This window comes from Corythoichthys intestinalis, chromosome 19, assembly GCF_030265065.1.
Source record: "Corythoichthys intestinalis isolate RoL2023-P3 chromosome 19, ASM3026506v1, whole genome shotgun sequence".
Classification (NCBI taxonomy): Eukaryota; Metazoa; Chordata; class Actinopteri; order Syngnathiformes; family Syngnathidae; genus Corythoichthys; species Corythoichthys intestinalis.
This window is the reverse complement of record NC_080413.1, coordinates 38,865,556-38,886,681: the sequence shown is the minus strand read 5'-3', so window position 1 is coordinate 38,886,681 and position 21,126 is coordinate 38,865,556. Positions and strand designations below refer to the sequence as shown.

Genomic DNA, 21,126 nt, shown 5'->3' with positions numbered 1-21,126 from the left:
TGTTGGCAATACCAGAGGCCAAACGTTTTCTGTAACTCTTCACAAGCTTTTCACACACTGTATATTTCCATTTATTCACATTGTATGTAAATATTTCCTTTTTTTCCCCTTTTTTTTATACAAATAATCACTTTCTCTATTTATTTTCATATTGATTGCATATTCACTGTTTGGCTATGACCTGTAAATTCTATTTTTTTGGTACGATGGGAGCTCTCAAGCTTCCTTCCAACATTAAGGCCATCCTTACTGATAATTTTTTTTGGTCCTGGTACACACACTTATTCCAGGACTCGGCTCAAGACTATGGGCGACAGGGCCTTTGCAGCTGCTGCTCCAGGTCTATGGAATGCCCTCCCAGACCACCAAAGAGCCCCGCAGACAGTGGATGCCTTTAAAAAAAGACTAAAAACTTACCTTTTTAAAAAAGCTTACCCTGGCTAATTTTATCCATCTTATTTTATCTGATTCCTATCCGATTTTATCTGTGTTTCTGTCTATTTTTGCTTTTACTCTTTTATTCTTAGTCTTTTTATTTTCTTACATGGTAATGTGCACTTCGAGATTTTTTTTTTTTTTTCAAATGTAAAGTGCTTTATAAATAAAATGTATTATTATTATTAACCACTCTGCGACCAATGCACCACATATTTATATACAGTACTCAATGTTCCCTCTAATTTCTCATGTGTCTGAGCAGACACACAAGCTCCCTGAGCAAACTGAGGACCACTGTGAGCAACATCAGATGTGTCCGCTGTGGCCACACACTAGTATCACCCCTGTTCAAAACCTTGGACCATAGCAAGTTACATGGCTTATTAAAAGAATGAAAATACAGCAGCAATTTGCATTAGTTTACTTTTAATATAATTGATTTGGCCCACTTAAAATGTAAAATACAAACGTCTCATTGTTCATGAGATGTGTATGTGTTGTATGTGAGAGTCCTGCTATAACCATGGGGAAAGTCTTGCTTTGGCCTGGAAAAGGTCCAATTGTGGCATAGGTGAGTTGATAAATAAAACATAATGAACAACCACAATGGGAGTATATCAAACTTCCACATTAAAACTATTCAGACAAAAAAATCTTACTCAGATTCACCACTTGTTCTTATATTTGCATATACTCCGACAGCTATTCCATCTTCACAGAACCGCATTCCTTTTTTTACTTTAGCTCGATGAGTGTTGTTTTGCTGCCCATTCAATTCGCCATGATAAGGGGTTAGAATTTGCGTCTCTTAACTCCGCTGGACTGTTGTTAGCTAGCGAACTTGCATGGGGCGTATGGACAGGGTACATATGCGCAACACTGTCAACGCTATGATTGGCTTGTTAGCATTAGTGAAATGAACTGTATCGTATTATTGGCTTGACACCAGTTGCTCATTGAGTTACGTTGCAAAATGGTACAGATCAGTTCTAAAATTAGATTTTAATTAATACTGTAGCACTTCCAAAACTTGGCAGCGGAATGTTTCTTCCATAAATCAGCACAGGAGTCTAGCTCACTCTGTGCTCATTAATTGTCTCCGCACCCACCCACGTCATGCGCCTCACAACTGTATACAATCGTGGTGTAGTAATCCACCAATGGGAGCGTCGCGTTGCCATATCTAACGCACCAATAAGAGCGTCGCGTTGCTGTATCGAAACCACCAATAGGAGTGACGTGCTGCGGCGCCGGCAGTACTCCAAGTGACACTACTATACGTTTCTGTTGAATTTTATTTTGTGCGCTGCATCGATTTTCTTGTACGCCGAGTTTGTGCAAACAGTGCGCGATTGCGCAAGCGTGTAGCTTATAGGGAACAATGACAGTATTGTATATATATACTTTATATACAGATGAGATAATGCAGTCATTATATTGAGCTTTGCACCGCAAAGGTCCAGATTGTAAAATTCTTCAGCTTTATTTGATCCGTATATTCTTAGCATTTTTTTCGGCACGCTGCAAAGCCCAAACCGTTTGGCCGATTGACACCGCACGAATATCAAAACGACCAGGATTTTTGCGCGACGATGGCTCTTTTTCAAATGACCCCAAAAAATTCTCCACTCGCCGATAAACGTGGGTTTTTTGAAAAAAAAAAAAAAAAAAGGTTTTTTTTTTTTTTTTCAAAACGCTACTTGTCCTACACTTTTTGACCAAATCACATAACTTGGATATTAAAAATTCCAGGACGGTAATGGGCATAAAAGTTGTATACAGAATTTGGAACAAAAATACGGTTCGAGCAAAATTCCCCAAAACTGTCCCATTCATTTATAATGGGAAGCCATTGACAGCCATGTATGTCCATATCACCCATTCATTTCCAATGGCATTTACACTGCATTGCCCAAGTACACAGATGCCAATGAGAGCTTTGCACATCCATGCCATTGACGGCCAAGTACAGTGGGGCAAATAAGTACTTAGTCAACCACTAATTTTGCCAAGTTCTCCCACTTGAAAATATTAGAGAGGCCTGTAATTGTCAACATGGGTAAACCTCAACCATGAGAGACAGAATGTGGGAAAAAAAAAACAGAAAATCACATTGTTTGATTTTTAAAGAATTTATTTGCAAATCATGGTGGAAAATAAGTATTTGGTCAATACCAAAAGTTCATCTCAATACTTATGTACCCTTTGTTGGCAATAACGGAGGTCAAACGTTTTCTGTCACTCTTCATAAGCTTTTCACACACTGTTACTGGTATTTTGGCCCATTCCTCCATGCAGATCTCCTCAAGAGCAGTGATGTTTTGGGGCTGTCGTTGGGCAACACGGACTTTCAACTCCCTCCACAGATTTTCTCTGGGGTTGAGATCTGGAGACTGGCTAGGCCACTCCAGGACCTTGAAATGCTTCTTACGAAGGCACTCCTTTGTTGCCCTGGCTGTGTGTTTGGGATCATTGTCATTGTCATGCTGAAAGACCCAACCACGTCTCATCTTCAATGCCCTGGCTGATGGAAGGAGATTTTCACTCAAAATCTCTCGATACATGGCCCCATTCATTCTTTCCTTTCCACAGATCAGTCGTCCTGGTCCCTTTGCAGAAAAGCAGCCCCAAAGCATGATGTTTCCACCCCCATGCTTCACAGTGGGTATGGTGTTCTTCAGATGCAATTCAGTATTCTTTCTCCTCCAAACACAAGAACCTGTGTTTCTACCAAAATGTTGTATTTTGGTTTCATCCGAACCATTCATGAACCATGAATGAACACATTCTCCCAGTCCTCTTCTGGGTCATCCAAATGCTCTCTCGCGAACCACAGACGGGCCTGGATGTGTACTTTCTTCAGCAGGGGGACACGTCTGGCAGTGCAGGATTTGAGTCCCTGGTGACGCATTGTGTTACTGAGATTAGCCGTTGTTACTGTGGGACCAGCTCTCTGTAGGTCATTCACTAGGTCCCCCGGTGTGGTTCTGGGATTTTTGCTCACCGTTCTTGTTATCATTTTGACGCCACGGGGTGAGATCTTGCATGGAGCCCCAGATCGAGGGAGATTATCAGTGGTCTTGTATGTCTTCCATTTTCTAATAATTGCTCCCACAGTTGATGTCTTTAAACCAAGCGTCTTACCTATTGCAGGTTCAGTCTTCTCAGCCTGGTGCAGGTCTACAATTTGGTCTCTGGTGTTCATTGACAGCTCTTTGGTCTTGGCCATAGTGGAGTTTGGAGTGTGACTGATTGAGGTTGTGGACAGGTGTCTTTTATACCGATAATGAGTTAAAACAGGTGCCATTAATACAGGTAACGAGTGGAGCCTCGTTAGACCTCGTTAGAAGAAGTTAGACCTCTTTGACAGTCAGAAATCTTGCTTATTTGTCGGTGACCAAATACTTATTTTCCACTGTAATTTGGAAATAAATTCTTGAAAAATCAAACAATGTGATTTTTTTTTTCCACATTCTGTCTCTCATGGTTGAGGTTTACACATGTTGTCAATTACAATTACAGGCCTCTCTAATCTTTTCAAGTAGGAGAACTTGCACAATTGGTGGTTGACTAAATACTTATTTGCCCCACTGTATGTCGATTTTATTGATGCCACTGTACTTGGATTCCACTGACGCATATGTAAGTCCATGCCATTGACGGCCATGTACGTCCAAATTTTCCATTCATTTCCAATGGCAAAAAAACTGGTGACCCCAAATCAACAGGAAATTGCCTTGATATCAAAAGGACGTGTCCCCAAAATGCCCTCATATCAACAGGAAGTGTCCCCGAAATGTCCCCAACTCAACCTGGGCGGGTTTTAGATTTGTATCTACCGCAGCAAAGCCCTTAGTCATTTCTCCAGAAATTGCAGTTTCTAGTTTCAAATGTTAATATCTGCATGTGACTCCTAGTGTCGTCTTTTCAGTGGAAACATAGTCGAAATGGCTGTTTGAGTGGTAGGTTGACGACCACTGCACTATACAGTATCGCGCACTGTATTTGACCTGTTGTTTTTTATTTTTATTTTTTTTGTGTTAATGACATGTACATTCAATTTTAAGTTGTTGAGGACAAAAAAGCCAAAGCAAAACATAAATAACTTTATTGAACTTACTATTTTCCTGTTTTATTAACACACTTGTAAGGAATCACTATCAAATCCTACATTGACTTTATTAAAGTTATTGACTTAATTTAGATAAATTCCATTATCAATACCATTCTCGAAATCCACACTAAAGTTTAACGGGCGATTTTCTGCTGCTTTATTTTATTACCAGCTACAATAATAAAGCCAATGCTGGACTTAAATATTTGCACACAGATATGTAAAGAGAGATCGTAATACCTTTTGTGAGTTTGGAAGCACAGTTGATGAACTCTGGCAGTCTGGGTACAACTAAGCTTTTACGTCGTGCCTGTGTCCTTCCAGATGAAGGCCCTGGTGAGGAATCACTGGGATCGACAACTCCAACCTGGTGTGAACCCTTGCGTTTCACCTTGACATGACTTCCTGTCTTGGCCCCCCAGTAGGTTTGGCAGGCACGATACAGAACGTGGACAAGAATGCACTTTTCTGCCGCCGTGCTGGCTGCCCACTGATCCACAGCGTTGATAAATACCAGGTCAAATTCAGGGCTATCCTGGAGATTAGACAACCTGTTAGCAAGCAATTACTCTCGATAAGCTTAAAAGTTACATCATTATCATAGACAGAGCTTGACTTTTTGGGCAGGGGGGCACAGCATGTTGATGACTCCGAAATGCAGTGTCAGCAATAAAATTAACTTAAAAGAATATTTAGGACAGCTATATTTTTCGCCGTGATCGTTATCCATTGAATATGGCGCACCCGCCGGTGTCGTGCCAGTGTAGTTACCCCGTCAAAATTGGATCCCCTGGGTGGAGCCACTGCGCTGCACTGATTTTCTTAATTTCCGTGATTTGTGATGTAGTTATCTATGAGGTTTTAATACATGGCCCATCCATCAAAAAAAGCAACTGTTTTTTTCTGTCGTATAACGTAAGATTCGTACTGAATGTAAAAAAAGGCAATGTTTAACTGTTTTACTCATAGTATAACCTATAACTTTTATTACTGTAATTCAAGTCTTGTATGGAGTTTCTGCAGTTCAATAAACGTCGATATCCAAAATGTATAACTGTGGTTCTTTTCTGGCTTCAATTAATTGTTTAGGTCGACATAACTCATAACTAATGTGTGTGTGTGCTCCCGCAGCCAGGGGATGCAATTTTGGACGGGGGTAATTACATTGGCAAGACACCGGTTGTGGCTCTGCTGTAAATTTAGCATCTATAGTGGGGCAAATTGAAACGCCGCTCACCATTTTTGCGGTGCTCTCTGGTGTTTCATTGTCCACATTTCAATCCTTGGTTCTTGCTCTGTAATTGCTGTCGCTTTTGAAAGCTTAGGTTTGAAAAAAAATTGTATATCCATCTTGCGTCTTTGGTCCTCGAGTGGTTTTGGCTAAGCAAAGCAATGACCGTCTTAGGTCTAGTCACATGATCTGTTCGAAAAATAATTTTGACCCATTATCTTTTTTTTTTGTTCATTTCATATATTTTTGTTGTTTGTTTTATTGATTTACAACTTTTTTAGACACTATTTTACAGGAAAACTCTTAAGTTTAAAATCATATGTAAGAAAGTCAATTACATGAAATTACACTTTCAGCCACTCGAGGAGGCTTTGCCCCCCTGGCCCTCCCTTAAACTCTGCATATGATCTTTATCAACTCTTTTTATGAAATATAAATGAGATGTTGACCTTGTCGGGATTAATGCCGTCGACCTGTTGTAGCTGCTCCACCATCCATTGTGATGTCCTTGTAAAGGCCAAGGAGTCGCTAAAGTGCTTCACCTTTGAAATGAGGAGCTGCTGTGGCCTCGTGTTGGTCACTACACAGATAGCATAAATATTGTCTCCCGTTGATAACTAATGCCGATAAATTAGGGTGATGGAAATGTAATGTAACAACATAAAATAAGCAACTAACTAATACAGACAAGCAGTATAGAACATGGATGGATGGCAGCGGTGGGTAGTATTGATTTACATTTACCTGGTTACATTTACTTGAGTAAGTTTTTGAGAAAAATGTACTTCTAAAAGTACAGTACTAGATTTGACTTAATTTTTGCCAGACATTCCCACAGTGGCTCTACCAGTTTCACCAATGAGAGGGCTCAACAACAATCACATGACTCCATTATACCCAGAGATGAGTAGCCAAAATATTTACTCAAGTAAGAGGAGGGTTACTTCAAAATAACATTACTCAAGTATGGGCAAAAGTTGTCATCCAAAAATTTACTGACGTACGAGTAAAAATGTTTTAGTTGAAAACAATGCTCAAGTAATGAGTAGGTAACATTTAAGTAATTGCTTACAATGTCAGTTTTTTTTAAATAAATATTCTTGTATATTTTTAAACCTGTCATGTTCAGATGCTTGACACAGAAGATGGAAATCTGAATGTCCGATTGGTTTAAACTGTTTTTAAAAAATAATAATATAAATAAATAAATAAATAAATAAAAAGGTTTTGTTTGTTTTTCTCAGCACAACTTCATCTACAGTGGTATGAAAAAGTATCTGAACCTTTTGGAATTTCTCACATTTCTGCATAAAATCACTATCAAATGTGATGTGATCTGATCTTTGCCAAAATCACACAGATGGAAGCACAGTGTCTGCTACAACTAAAACCACCCAAACATTTATAGGTTTTCATATTTTAATGAGGATAGCATCCAAACAATGACCGAAGGGGGGAAGATAAGTAAGTGAACCCTCTGCCTAAGGAGACTTAAGAGCAATTGAAACCAAGTTTTACCAAATATTTTAAGTCAGGTGTGTGCCCAATCACTGATGAGTGGTTTAAAGCTGCCCTGCCCACTGTTAAACACACACCTGGTAAGAAATGTCTTATTGAGAAGCATTCTCTTATGGGCATCATGGCTCGGTCAAAAGAGCTGTCTGAAGACCTGCGATCAAGCATTGTTGATTTGTACTAAGCTTGGAAAGGACACAAAACCATCTCTAAAAGTCTGGATGTTCATCAATCAACAGTCAGAGAAGTTGTGTGCTGCAAATGGAGAGTTTGGCACTGGTGCTTCTCTCCCGAGGAGTGACCGTCCACCAAAAATGACGCCAAGAGTTCAGCGCAAATTACTCACAGAGGTAAAAAAAGAACCCCAGAGTGTCTGCTAAAGGCTTGCGGAAATCACTGGCACAGTCCAATATCTGTGAGCACACATCAACCATGTGTAAAAACGATGGCCAAGAATGGTGTTCATGGGAGGACTCCACGGAGTAAGCCACAGCTGTCTAAAAAAACATTGTTGCTGGTTTAATGTCTGTAAAACGGCACTTGGACACTCCACAGAAGTTTTGGCAAAATATTTGCGGACTGATGAAACTACAGTTGAATGATTTGGGAGCAACACACGACATTATGTGTGGAGGAAAAATGGAACAGCTCACCAACATCAACACCTCATCCCCACCGTGAAGCATGGTGGAAGGAGCATCATGATTTGGGGCTGTTTTGCTTCCTCGGGCCCTGGACAACCTGCAATCATTCATGGAAGAATGAATTTTAATGTTTATCAGGATGTTTTGCAGGAAAACATGAGGCCTTCTGTCAGACAGTTGAAGCTAAAAAGAGGATGGATGCTGCAACAAGACAATGATCCGAAACACAGAAGTAAATCAATTTCAGAATGGTTTCAGAAGAACAAAATACACGTTCTGCAGTGGCCAAGTCAAAGTCCAGACTTGAACCCCATTGAGATGCTGTGGCATAACCGAAAGACAGCGATTCATGGCAGACATCCCAGGAATCTAACTTAACTGCAGCAGTTTTGTAGAGGAGAATGGGCCAAGGTTAGTCTTGATCGATGTGCCGGACTGATCTGCAGCTAAAGGAAGCGTCTGGTTGAAGTTATTGCTGCCAAAGGGGGGGCCACAAAATATTAAATGTGATGGTTCACTTACTTATTTTTCCCCCTTCTGTCATTGTTTGCATACTATCTTCATTAAAATATGAAAACCTATAAATGTTTGGGTGGTTTTAGTTAAAGCAGACACCATTTTTTCATCTGTGTGATTTTGAAAAAGATCAGATCACATTTGATGGGGATTTTATGCGGAAATGTGAGAAATTCAAAAGGCTCAGATACTTTTTCATACCACTGTACGTAACTTAGGTACCAATTGTTTTGTTGTTAGAATGAAGATCATTCTTATTCACATAAATCACGGCACTTCCTTTCTAGTTCAAGCATGACTCTGTCCCTGTGCATAGCCAGATCCATATTCATAATTGGAAAAATTTGGTATGGAAGACCTTCAGAGCCCCGATCTGATCTGAACCAATCAAACTGTTTTGTGAGGAGAAAATTTGAACACCTCAAAATCTTGTATGAAAGTTTTACAATCACAAAATTCTCGTATGATAGACAGGTCTAATTTTGGTGGTCAATTTTAATAATGCACAACACTTTTTTTTTCTTTTAATCACAACATTGTTGTGCGTGGTGTATTTTCTGTTCCAAATTGTTATTCTCCAAAACTTTGGAATGTTTTGCATGTTTTTTATGACTAATCCAGCCAAAATGGTCTCTCGACACACCTTTCACAAAGTCAAATTGTGATATTTGTACCTGAAACACAAATGAATGTTGCATAGTTTCCTTTGGATCCAGGAGAAAGGAAAGACATCCTCTTCTTTTTTCTTCTCTGTACTTCTACAGCCACCAGCATCCGTTCATTACAGGGGATGAAGACTTCTTTGTTGATGGTAGACTGAATAGTCATTGTTAAAGAAAGACTCACACTAGTGATGAAATGACAAAGGATACAATGAGAGAGGGGTAACATCAATGACCAAAATCTAAGCGGCTCTGACAAAATTTTATTTTTGGTTTTGTTTAGCATTGCAGCAGCTACATTTAAGGTATTGATGCAATAATTGCACATCGGAATTAGCTATTGATTATTTAACTAATCGATTAGTTGGTTCAAATAATCAAGTAGTTAGATTACAAACATTTAATACATTCATTCATACATGCATTTTAGGGGATGTACAACAAGGAAAGTGTTTATGCTTGCAATAACATTTATTTTGACTTGCTAAGAGTTCATTTTCAAACGAGCATTAAATGCGAATACAAAATAAAATACCTGAGTGTTTCTTCAAACGATGCAGAATTGCACTTTAATTTCATGACAGCAATAAATGCATTTGAAATTAAATTTAAATACCTCAGCCTCAAACAGTATAAAAATTTTAATAAATGAGGATCTAAGTCCAAAAAAAGAATGATTGAATAACTTGCATATCAAAAGTCCGCTAGACTAAATGCTATAAAATGCTAATTGTTCAAACACATATTCCCACAAAAAAAAAAAAAAAATGCCAAATATATCTCTAAACCAAACTTCGAATGCACAAACATTCATATTAGCTCAAAAACTTTATTAAACCTTATGTTGGTCTTAACAGGGAGCAGCTAGATTCAGCCATTTTAGATGAGTTATGTCATAATCACTGTTGCAACTAGAGCGTAGTTTATCCACTCAAATAAATAACACTAAATGCAACACTTTCAAATCAAACCATTACAACGCCACTTTAATTAAACGACTCTTCGAAGCAACAACAATTTTTTCGAAGCTTTTTTCTATTCGAATTACTCGATTTAATTGATTAACCGTTGCAGCACTAATTGGAATATTAAAAATATATTAGAGTCCAGTAAAGAGATGGAGACAAATATAGGCATATAAGTACATGCTCACTGTGAAGTAAATTATGTTTAAGTTCATTTCAAAGACATTCTATTCTAATACATTGAATTCATTTATTTAAAGGGGACTAAAAATCAACTTTTTCACCACCACCACCACCAGTCAGCCCATTAACGGATACTGTAAGTACTTTGTCTATGTCCAGGTTGCCAGAACTCTGTGGGCTTCTTAAATTAAAGTTGCATAAATAAGACAAGGTATGCATATACGCACTTTTACTTTTAGTATGCTTACTTATACTAAAAGAATATGTATTTAACTGTATTCAGTTATGGTACTAGTGCTGTAAGTATCTATACTTGCATGTACTTGTACTACAAGTACGTACAGTTGTGTGTAATTTTACTAAAAGCACGTGTACTTGCATGTAGTTGTACTACAAGTACTTGTATTACATGTACACTGCTGGCCAAAAGTATTGGCACTCCGCAATTCTGTTAGATAATGCTCAAATTCTCCCAGAAATTGACTTGCAATGAAAAAACACAAAAGAGAATGAACAATTTTTAAATCATTATTTTACACAAAACTCCAAAAATGGGCCGGACAAAAGTAATGGAATCCTCAGCCTAATACTTGGTAGCACAACCTTTAGACAAAATAACTGCGAACAACCGCTTCCGATATCGATCAATGAGTTTTTTACAATGCTCTGCTGGAATTTTAGACCATTCTTCTTTGGTCAACTGCTCCAGGTCTCTGAAATTTGAAGGGTGCCATTTTCAGATATCTCCACAAATGTTCTATGGGATTGAGGTCTAGACTCATTGCTGGCCAGTCTCCAGTGCTTTCTCTGAAACCATTTTCTGTGCTTTTTGAAGTGTGTTTTGGCAGTCATTGTACTGCTGGAAGACCCATGACCTCTGAGGGAGACACTGCTTTCTCACACTGGGCCCTACAAACACTGTGCCCGACATTATGCTGCAAAATGTGTTGGTAGTCGTCAGACCATGCACACGGTCAAGCAGTCCAGTGCCAGAGGCAGCAAAGGAACGCCAAAACATCAGGGAACCTCTCCCATGTTTGACTGTGTGGTACCTTGTCCTTTTCTTTGAAGGCCTCGTTTTTTTTTCCTGTAAACTCTAGGCTGATGCCTTTTCCCGAAAAGCTCTACTTTTGTCTTATCTGCGCAGAGAACATTCTTCTTTGGATGATAGACGAGGTTCTTTATCCACCATCCGCACAATCTTTTGTTGAAATCGCTCGTCAGTTTTACTTTTCCGTCCACATCTAGGGAGGTTAGCCACAGTGCCATGGGCTTCACATTTATTGATGGCACTGCGCACGGTAGACACAGGAACATTGAGGTCTTTGGAGATGGACTTGTAGCCTTGAGATTGCCCATGATTCCTCATCATTTTGCTTCTCAAGTCCTCAGACAGTTGTTTGGTGTTCTTTCTTTTTGCCATGCCCAGTGTGGTACACACAAGGACACGGGACAAAGGTTGAGTCCATTTTAATCCATTTTAACTGGCTGCAAGTGTGATTTAGTTATTGACACCACCTGTTATATGCCACAGGTAAGTAACAGGTGCTGTTAATTACACAAATTAGAGAAGCATCATATGATTTTTCAAAGGGTGCCAATACTTTTGTCTGGCCCATTTCTGGAGTTTTGTGTAAAATGATAATGATATAATTTTTACCATTCTCTTTTGTGTTTTTTCATTGAAAGCAAAATAAATGAAGATATTACTACCAAAGCATTTGTAATTGTAATCATTTTCTGGGGGAAATTGAGCATTATCTGGCAGAATATCAGGGGCCCCAGTACTTTTGGCCAGCAGTGTATGTGCACTTGTGTGTACTTTTACTACAAGTATGTGTACTTGTGTGTATTTTTTCTACAAGTGTGTGTACTTGCATGTACTTCTACTACAAGTGCATGTATTTGCATTTACCTGTACTACAAGTGCATGTACTTGTACTACAAACACGTGTACAAGCATGTGTACATGTAATACAAGTATATGTACTGTACTTATGTGTACTAGCACTACAGGTACGTGTACTTATGTGTACTAGAACTAAAATTACTTGTACTTATGTGTACTAGTACTACAAGTACGTGTACTTACTGTATGTGTACTAGAACTACAATCACGTGTACTTATGTGTACTAGTACTACAAGTACATGTACTAGTACTACAAGTATGTGTACTTATGTGTACTAGTCCTACAATTACGTGTACTTGTGTGTCCTTGTATTACAAGCACGTGTATGTGTACTACAAATGCGTGTAATGTACTACGGAGATGTGTTCCAGTACTGCAAGTATATGCACTGTACTTTTGTGTACTAATTCTACAAGTACGTGTACTTGTGTGTACTTATGTGTTTTCCAAGTATGTGGGTTAGTTTCTGAACTCAGTGTTCAATATATCAAATGAAAGGGCTTAACATTACATTTTAGAACATGAAAAGATTCCGATAACCTTCAAATAAGCACTGAGCTTGGCCTGTGACATTTTGTTGCAGTATTAATTTTGGCCTGTTAAACATTATATAATTTGACACCCTTGATTTAAACTTACAAAATGTGTTGTTGTTGTTGTGTTGTTGTTGTTGACAAAAAAAAAGCCGTGGAATTTAGTACTCATGTCTCAAATGTATGGTGTGGAGAGTAATGTTCAAAGGAAGGGCAGACCTACTTTGACCACGATTGTCCCCTTCTTGTGTTAAAGAAGACGACAATGCTTGTGCGAAACACTGTACAGCAGTTAAGAATGTAAAACTGAAATGTATGCAGCTAAAAGTGCTCCTTGGAGATGGAGAAAAAAAATTATAGCAGATGGCAAATGCTTCCCTTGCACTTAAGGCGATGGAAATGCTCCAGGAAACAGAGCTGTCTGTCCTAGGGGTGTTTGGAACATTGCGGTGGTGAGATCAAGTAGAGGCCACATGACTTTATTGTACTCATCCCCAGATTATCACAAAGGATGCTATTGCATCTCGCAACAGTACATTGACATTGACAGCAGGAACTGTTACGCCGCCTAATCTTTCCTCTAAAAATGGTATGTATGTTGCCATGCATATGGTCCATTCTCATTGGAAAAACTGTAATGAGTGTCATCAGGGTCGCCAGATCGGAAAGACCAGTCACACCGTGAAACACGCCCAGTTCCATTAAAAAAATGTTTATTTATTTATTTTTATTTTGTTAAATTTGACTTTGTACCTCCAAATCAGAAGTTACATGCACTCAATTGGTTGTGAGGCTCTAAAATGCCACTTCAGTAGTCTCAATAATTAGAGTGAAGCAGATAAATTGATGAACTTCACTGTGCAAACATACAAGATTAACCATTAAAACTAACCAAAACGAGTCCTTCCGAAACAGTTGAATTTTGTCAAAAGTAGTCCAAATTTTAACAACCAACCCAATGTATTTTTCGACCAACTCCGAGTCTTTCAAGATAGCTGAAGGCTGGACTACTGCAATGCACGTTATGTTGCTCTTCCCAAATCCTCTATTTCACGTCTGCAACTGGTTCTATATGCTGCTGCTCGATTTTTAACCAGTACACCCAGACATGAACATATTACCCCCGTGCTATCGTCGCGCCACTGGCTTCCATTTCATTTTAAATTTGATTTCAAACTTTTACTGTTTGTTTTTAATTCTATTAACGGCCAGGCTCCTTCTTATTGATCGGAGATTTTAACCCTTCGTAACTCTAACAGGGCTCTTCGTTCTACCGGCCAGCTTCTTTTGCAAGTTCCAAGGTCGAGACTGAAACAGTGGGGTAACCGATCCTTTGCAGTTGCTGCCCCCAGGTTGTGTAATAGCCTGCCCCCTGAAGTCCGCACCATTACGAATCCAGGCCTTTTTTAAATCGTGGTTAAAGACCCACTTTTTTAGACTCACTTTTTCTCCAGACTAGCGTAGCCTGGTTGTATTTCTTAAGGTTTTAATGTTCTTAATGTTTTCGGATTTTATCTGTTTTATTGTTTTATTTGCTGTTTTGACTTTTGTCACGACGCGTTGATTTTGTTTTCGTTTTTTCCTTAACGTCATTCTAAAGTACTTTCCTGCCTTTTATTTATCATGAACTATGTTTGCCGTTGTTGTAAAGCACTTTGAGGACCTTTCAGGTTCATGTAAATGGCTACAGAAATAAATTTGATTTGATTGCCTAATTTGGCAGGAAACTGTCCAATCTGGCAACTAAGGCTGCAACAACTAATCGAATGAAATCGATTATTAAATTACCGTAGTTTTGGACTATAAGTTGCACCTGAGCATAAGTGGCACCAGCCCAAAAATGTGCAATGAAGAGGAAAAAAAATATATCAGTCACACCAAAGTATAAGCTGCATTTTTAGGGGGATATTTACTAGATAAAATCCAACACATAGAACAGATGTCATCTTGAAATGCAATTTAAAATAAAAATACAATACAGAACAACATGCTGAATAAGTGTACAGTATGATAATATAACATGATGCATGAACAACGAAACGTAACGTAACGTAGCTATGAAGAGTTATTCAGATAACTATAGCATAAAGAACATGCTAACAAGTTTACCAAACCATCAGTGTCACTCCAAACCACCAAAATAACATGTGAAATGTTAATAATTTCACACATACACGCTCCAGAGTATAAATTGCACCCCATCTAAACTATGAAAAAACAGCGATTTATAATCCGAAAAATACAGTAGTTGCCAAAAAATTTGATTATCTATTTTCGCTGGCAGGTATGAGCAGTCCCGTTTGGGTCTTTGTGTGTAATGTGAGGCTGCGTGCACACCAGTGATGAGAGCAAGAGAGAGTGAGTTCACTGCTACACTTAGGTTGGGTTGCTGAATCAATAATACTGTATTATGAAGTGTTAAGAGTTAGATTATCTTTCGTGTTGCTAGATCCAGTGTTCCTCTGTGAGAGGTGAGTAAATGAAGCCAATTGTATCGTTTGTATTCTTTTTTGATGAGATATTAATACTTAGCATGGAGTGCTAAGCTAGTTAGCAATTATGCTAATCAATGTCTTAAGCAGGGGTCGCGTTAACCGAATATTTTCCGTCGTTGACCGGTTTTTTAAAACGGTGACGGAAAAAAGTGAAGTCCGTCCGTCATTTTGACAGGTTGCAATTCACACCCCAGACCACAGGGTGGCGAGTGAGCATATTAATTAGCTATTGTCTCTCTTAATGCATGACGTCGTTGGCTATTCTGTCAGAATATTGTAGCGTCACCGGGGTCTGGCGGCGGCACCGTGATTGACACATCAACACGAGGTTCTTATTGGTGCACCCGGTGTGCCAGCGCGTCATCCAATTGGTGGACTAGATTGCCGCCTGTGTATAGACCCCAATCACATGACGTCACAACTCCGCCCCCCTGACTGGAGCCGCCATATTGTGTGTCGCTCGTCGTGTTTACACATTACCGCTACGTACATGCCTCCTATTACGGCGTGTTTTTCTGCTCGTTAACATTAATAATCAAAATGGTGAAGGCGTGTGTGGCAGTTGGTTGCAGTAACAGAGAAGATAGACGGAGAGACTTGAAGTTTTACCGTATTCTGAGAGACCCGAAGAGGAGAGCGAGATGGACTGCTGTAATTTGACAAGAAATCTGGGCACCAAACGATCACCATAGACTATGTAGTAGTCATTTTATATCTGGTAAGATGCATTTAATATATATTTAGAAGATTTTGGGCTGACAACCACAATTAAGATCATTGTGTGACGTTGGTGATTGGGGTCTATATAGTTGCCTCTTTTTCTTTGGGGGCGGAGTTGTTGTTTTGTTGGTGTTGTTGGCAGTAAGCAGAGTAAAAAGAGGGAGAAAAATACCACGACTTCCGTGTCTAATTTTTCGCCGACAAGCAAGCGTTACAATATTAATTAAAAATGAATGAAAACTAAATACTACTGAATATGTCATCATTATCATTTTTAAAATTTAAGTGACAGGTAAAAATAGATTATGACCGGATTTTTATGACCCTGTCAGTCAAAATGACAGACAACGAAAATGTCTAGCGCAACCTCTGGTCTTAAGTGTCCGTTTGTCTTGTGATTTGTAGAAGCATATTAGCACTTAAGTTATTGTTAAATCGTAAAGTTTTCTCATTTCTTTTTAGAAAGAAACCACATACATAAACCCATTCATATAACAGCTTAGAGTCTCCTTTTAACACAAACTCAAATTGTAAATTGTCATACCAGAGAGTGTGCTTTGAATTTAGATTTGGATTGTATTTATGAACAATTGTTGGATCAAGAAAACATTCACGACAGTCTGCTTCCTCCTTATTCGATTTAGTTGTTTAGTTTGTTTAAAGAAAATAAATGAGTCATTGACACAATTTATAACAGCACTTTGGAAACAATATGAAAAATTTCAATCAGCAGCACTTTTTTATTTGGACTTTTGTCTGATTTGTGTACTGAGAAATTATTTTTAAGTTTTATACTCAGAACCTTAAAAAAAAAAAAACTTTAGCAAGTTTTATGAACTTAACAGTACAGTTGTGGACGAGTTAAGTCAGGAAGTTGTAATATTTTTTTTTAAGGAAAGTCCATTTGTGTTGTGTTTTGGAGAAGCATATTAGCACTTGAGTTATTGTTAGATCGTAAAGTTGTCTCATTTCTTTTTATAAAGAAACCACACAAATAACCACTTAATATCACGGCTTAGTCTCTTTCAACACAAACGCAAACTAAATTGGTCATTCAAGAATGTGCTTTCAAAATGGATTTGGATTGCATTTATAAACTGTTTGATGATTAAAAAAAAAAAAAAAACTGATTAATGACAGTCTGCCTACTCCTTATTCCATTTTTGATGTTTAGTTTGTTTAAAGAAAATATATGAGTCCTTGACATAATTCATATCAGCGCTTTGCCCACAAGAAAAAAAAAATGTCACTCAGCAGCACTTTTTTATTTTTTATTTCAATGAACAGGACTTTTGTCCAATTTGTGTACTGAGAAATTATTTTTATGTTTTATACTCAGAACCTAAAAAAAAACTTTAACAAGTTTTATGAACTTAAAACAGTACAGTTGTAGACGAGTTAAGTCAGAAAGTTGTAATATTTTTTTTTTCTTTTTAAGGAAACAGTCATTCATTTTGTCCTCATTGTTACTTACAACATGCCTAAAAAAATTTCAAGTTAGATTGTGAAGGTAATTGAAAACAAGTGACATTTTCTCGATAAATCGATTAATCGTTTAATTAATCGTCCGATTAATCGATTATAAAATAATTGTAAGTTGTAGTCCTACTGGCAACACTGAGTGTGATGTGGTCATTCAGTTAATTGAAGTACACACGCTATAAGAGCATAATTTAAATATGCCAGTTTTTCTCATCTTCATCTGTATGAGGTTGTCTTCTTTTGAAAAGTGGTTAGGATTTTCTTATTTATTTTTCAACAACAAATTGGCAAGAGAGTACAACACCAACCGGGCACTGAAGTAAACACATGAAATAACATGCAAAATGCTACACCAGAAAGTCATAATTACAAATAGTAATCAAATAAATAACTTTAAACTGTCTGACTTACCTCTACCGGTTATGCTTTTGAATCTTAAAAGAGATTAAAGTTCTTCTTGTTAGTTGAAAGTGTTATTAGTTTCCTGTTAGATGAACTACTAGATAATAGTCTGTAGCTGTCATGAATATGTACGCCGGTGGCCCAGCGAGAGGTGCGCCTTTCTCTGAAGGCACACACAAATCACAGTGTATGCAATTAAAGGAGGACGACAGTGGAAGGCAGAAACAAACGCTCTCTGTTTGAGACACATGGCCCACTGCACTTTATGGCTGCTTGAGATCTAAACAACGCCATTTGAATCATAAATCATGAGATGTGGCATGTTCCCCAAAAGTCTTCCCACTAACCTTTTCATTCATATAACATGATGTATTGAGGACCAATGTTGCACACAAAAAATTACAAAATAATAAATTTAAACACTTAAACACTACACTGTTAAAAAAAAAAAAAAAAAAACCTATAGAATTTACTCAATAAAATTGAGGTAACAATTTACACTCAGTTTGGTAGTGTAAAGTTTAGCCAATTTTACTTAGTAAATATTACCTAAATACCTCAACAAAAACCATACCTGTCAAGTTGTACGGTTTCGTCGTAATTTGTGCAAGTGAGCACTGATTTTTAAATGTGTACGCTGTACGTTCAAAATCTGCACGTTTTTCATGCATTGCGGGGTTTTTTTCCTTGGTTCGGATTTTGTCACCATTTCGGCAACGAGACACTGCTTTAGTACTTTGATTGAATGACGCGAGAAAAGTCAGAGACACGGTGAGAGATGAGCGAGCGTGGGAACGAGGGAAGAGTGTGCCACAATGCTAGGCTAGGTGGCTCTAATATTTCCTGACTGTAGCCGCCAGCCTACAATCTATGCCCACTTGCTACACTAGATATCACATGCATACAGTGTTGTCAGAAACGCATTACTGTAATCTGATTACTTTCTTTCAGTAACGAGCAATCTAACGCGTTCATTTTTCCAAGCTAGTAATCTGATTAAAGTTAGTTTCCTCGGTGCCTGTGCGTTACTATTTAGTTGTTGCCTCATACTGTATGTAGAATGAAGAAGATTGTAGTCATGTACAAAGAGCATTTGAAAAGAAAATACTGCGCTTGAGTTTGGGAGTGACATCACATCTGACGTTTTCTCATCGGGGGGGGAGGGGGACGGGTCACGTGTATTACCATGCTGCCTGTGCGCGCGCCGTCTGCCACGGCGGTCAACAATATAGCCTGGCTAGTGGCTACCTATCAGGATGCTAACAGTAAAGGAGCCGGAGAGATACGACTTACGGCTGCATTTGCTCACTGGAGATACAGCCATTACTTCACATATCCGTCCAGTAAAGATGACAAAAATATCTCCGTGCGTTGCAAACTCGGCGCAGGCTCAGAAAGACTGTTGACCGCTAAAAACTCGACATCCAATTCAACAAGGAAGCACTTGGAATTACAGCACAACACGAAAAAACTCGAATCAAAGCTGACAGGTGACAAGACAGCCAAGCACTTGTACAGTTTGTCACCAGCCGTTATAATATGTGTAATTATGTACATTTTATAGTTCGAGTTTGTAATCATAGGCGAAGTTTTACATTTGTGGGACTGGGGGAAAACCACGTTGAAGACTGAAACAAAAGTCAAAAGTTTGGACACACTTCATGATTTTTGCGTTTTATATATTTTCACTACTATTGTATATTCTCACTGAAGACAACAAAACTATGAACGAACATGTGGAATGGCAAAAAAAGTGAAATAACTGAAAACAGGTTTTGTGTTCTACATTCTTCAAAGTATCCACCTTTGAGGTGTCTCCAAACTTTTGGCCACTACTGTATACAGTGCCTTGCAAAAGTATTCGGCCCCCTTGAATCTTGCAACCTTTCGCCACATTTCAGGCTTTAAACATGAAGATATGAAATTAATTTTTTTTGTCAAGAATCAACAACAAGTGGGACACAATCGTGAAGTGGAACAACATTTATTGGATAATTTAAACTTTTTTAACAAATAAACTGAAAAGTGGGGCGTGCAATATTATTCGGCCCCTTTACTTTCAGTGCAGCAAACTCACTCCAGAAGTTCAGTGAGGATCTCTGAATGATCCAATGTTGTCCTAAATGACCGATGATGATAAATAGAATCCACCTGTGTGTAATCAAGTCTCCGTATAAATGCACCTGCTCTGCTATAGTCTCAGGGTTCTGTTTAAAGTGCAGAGAGCATTATGAAAACCAAGGAACACACCAGGCAGGTCCGAGATACTGTTGTGGAGAAGTTTAAAGCCGGATTTGGATACAAAAAGATTTCCCAAGCTTTAAACATCTCAAGGAGCACTGTGCAAGCCATCATATTGAAATGGAAGGAGCATCAGACCACTGCAAATCTACCAAGACCCGGCCGTCCTTCCAAACTTTCTTCTCAAACAAGGAGAAAACTGATCAGAGATGCAGCCAAGAGGCCCATGATCACTCTGGATGAACTGCAGAGATCTACAGCTGAGGTGGGAGAGTCTGTCCATAGGACAACAATCAGTCGTACACTGCACAAATCTGGCCTTTATGAAAGAGTGGCAAGAAGAAAGCCATTTCTCAAAGATATCCATAAAAAGTCTCGTTTAAAGTTTGCCACAAGCCACCTGGGAGACACACCAAACATGTGGAAGAAGGTGCTCTGGTCAGATGAAACCAAAATTGAACTTTTTGGCCACAATGCAAAACGATATGTTTGGCGTAAAAGCAACACAGCTCATCACCCTGAACACACCATCCCCACTGTCAAACATGGTGGTGGCAGCATCATGGTTTGGGCCTGCTTTTCTTCAGCAGGGACAGGGAAGATGGTTAAAATTGACGGGAAGATGGATGCAGCCAAATATAGGAACATTCTGGAAGAAAACCTGTTGGTATCTGCACAAGACCTGAGACTGGGACGGAGATTTATCTTTCAACAGGACAATGATCCAAAACATAAAGCCAAATCTACAATGGAATGGTTCAAAAATAAACATATCCAGGTGTTAGAATGGCCAAGTCAAAGTCCAGACCTGAATCCAATCGAGAATCTGTGGAAAGAGCTGAAGACTGCTGTTCACAAACACTCTCCATCCAACCTCACTGAGCTCGAGCTGTTTTGCAAGGAAGAATGGGCAAGAATGTCAGTCTCTCGATGTGCAAAACTGATAGAAACATACCCCAAGCGACTTGCAGCTGTAATTGGAGCAAAAGGTGGCGCTACAAAGTATTAACGCAAGGGGGCCGAATAATATTGCACGCCCCACTTTTCAGTTTTTTATTTGTTAAAAAAGTTTAA

General features: G+C 38.6%; 1 protein-coding gene across 2 annotated transcripts in view; it reads right to left on the bottom strand.

The window, feature by feature from the left end:
* stxbp6l (syntaxin binding protein 6 (amisyn), like) overlaps positions 1-17,967 on the bottom strand; it is a 28,183-nt gene extending 10,216 nt beyond the window's left edge. For both annotated transcript variants that reach the window (XM_057823622.1, XM_057823621.1), the window contains exons 1-4: positions 17,821-17,967; positions 9,133-9,305; positions 6,233-6,363; positions 4,793-5,087 (exon numbers count right to left, since the gene is read on the bottom strand). In XM_057823622.1, the coding sequence (XP_057679605.1) occupies positions 4,793-5,087; positions 6,233-6,363; positions 9,133-9,286 (580 nt within the window). In that variant the 5' untranslated portion in view covers positions 9,287-9,305; positions 17,821-17,967. The remainder of the gene's footprint in view (positions 1-4,792; positions 5,088-6,232; positions 6,364-9,132; positions 9,306-17,820) is intronic.
* Between the last annotated feature and the right edge of the window lie 3,159 nt (positions 17,968-21,126).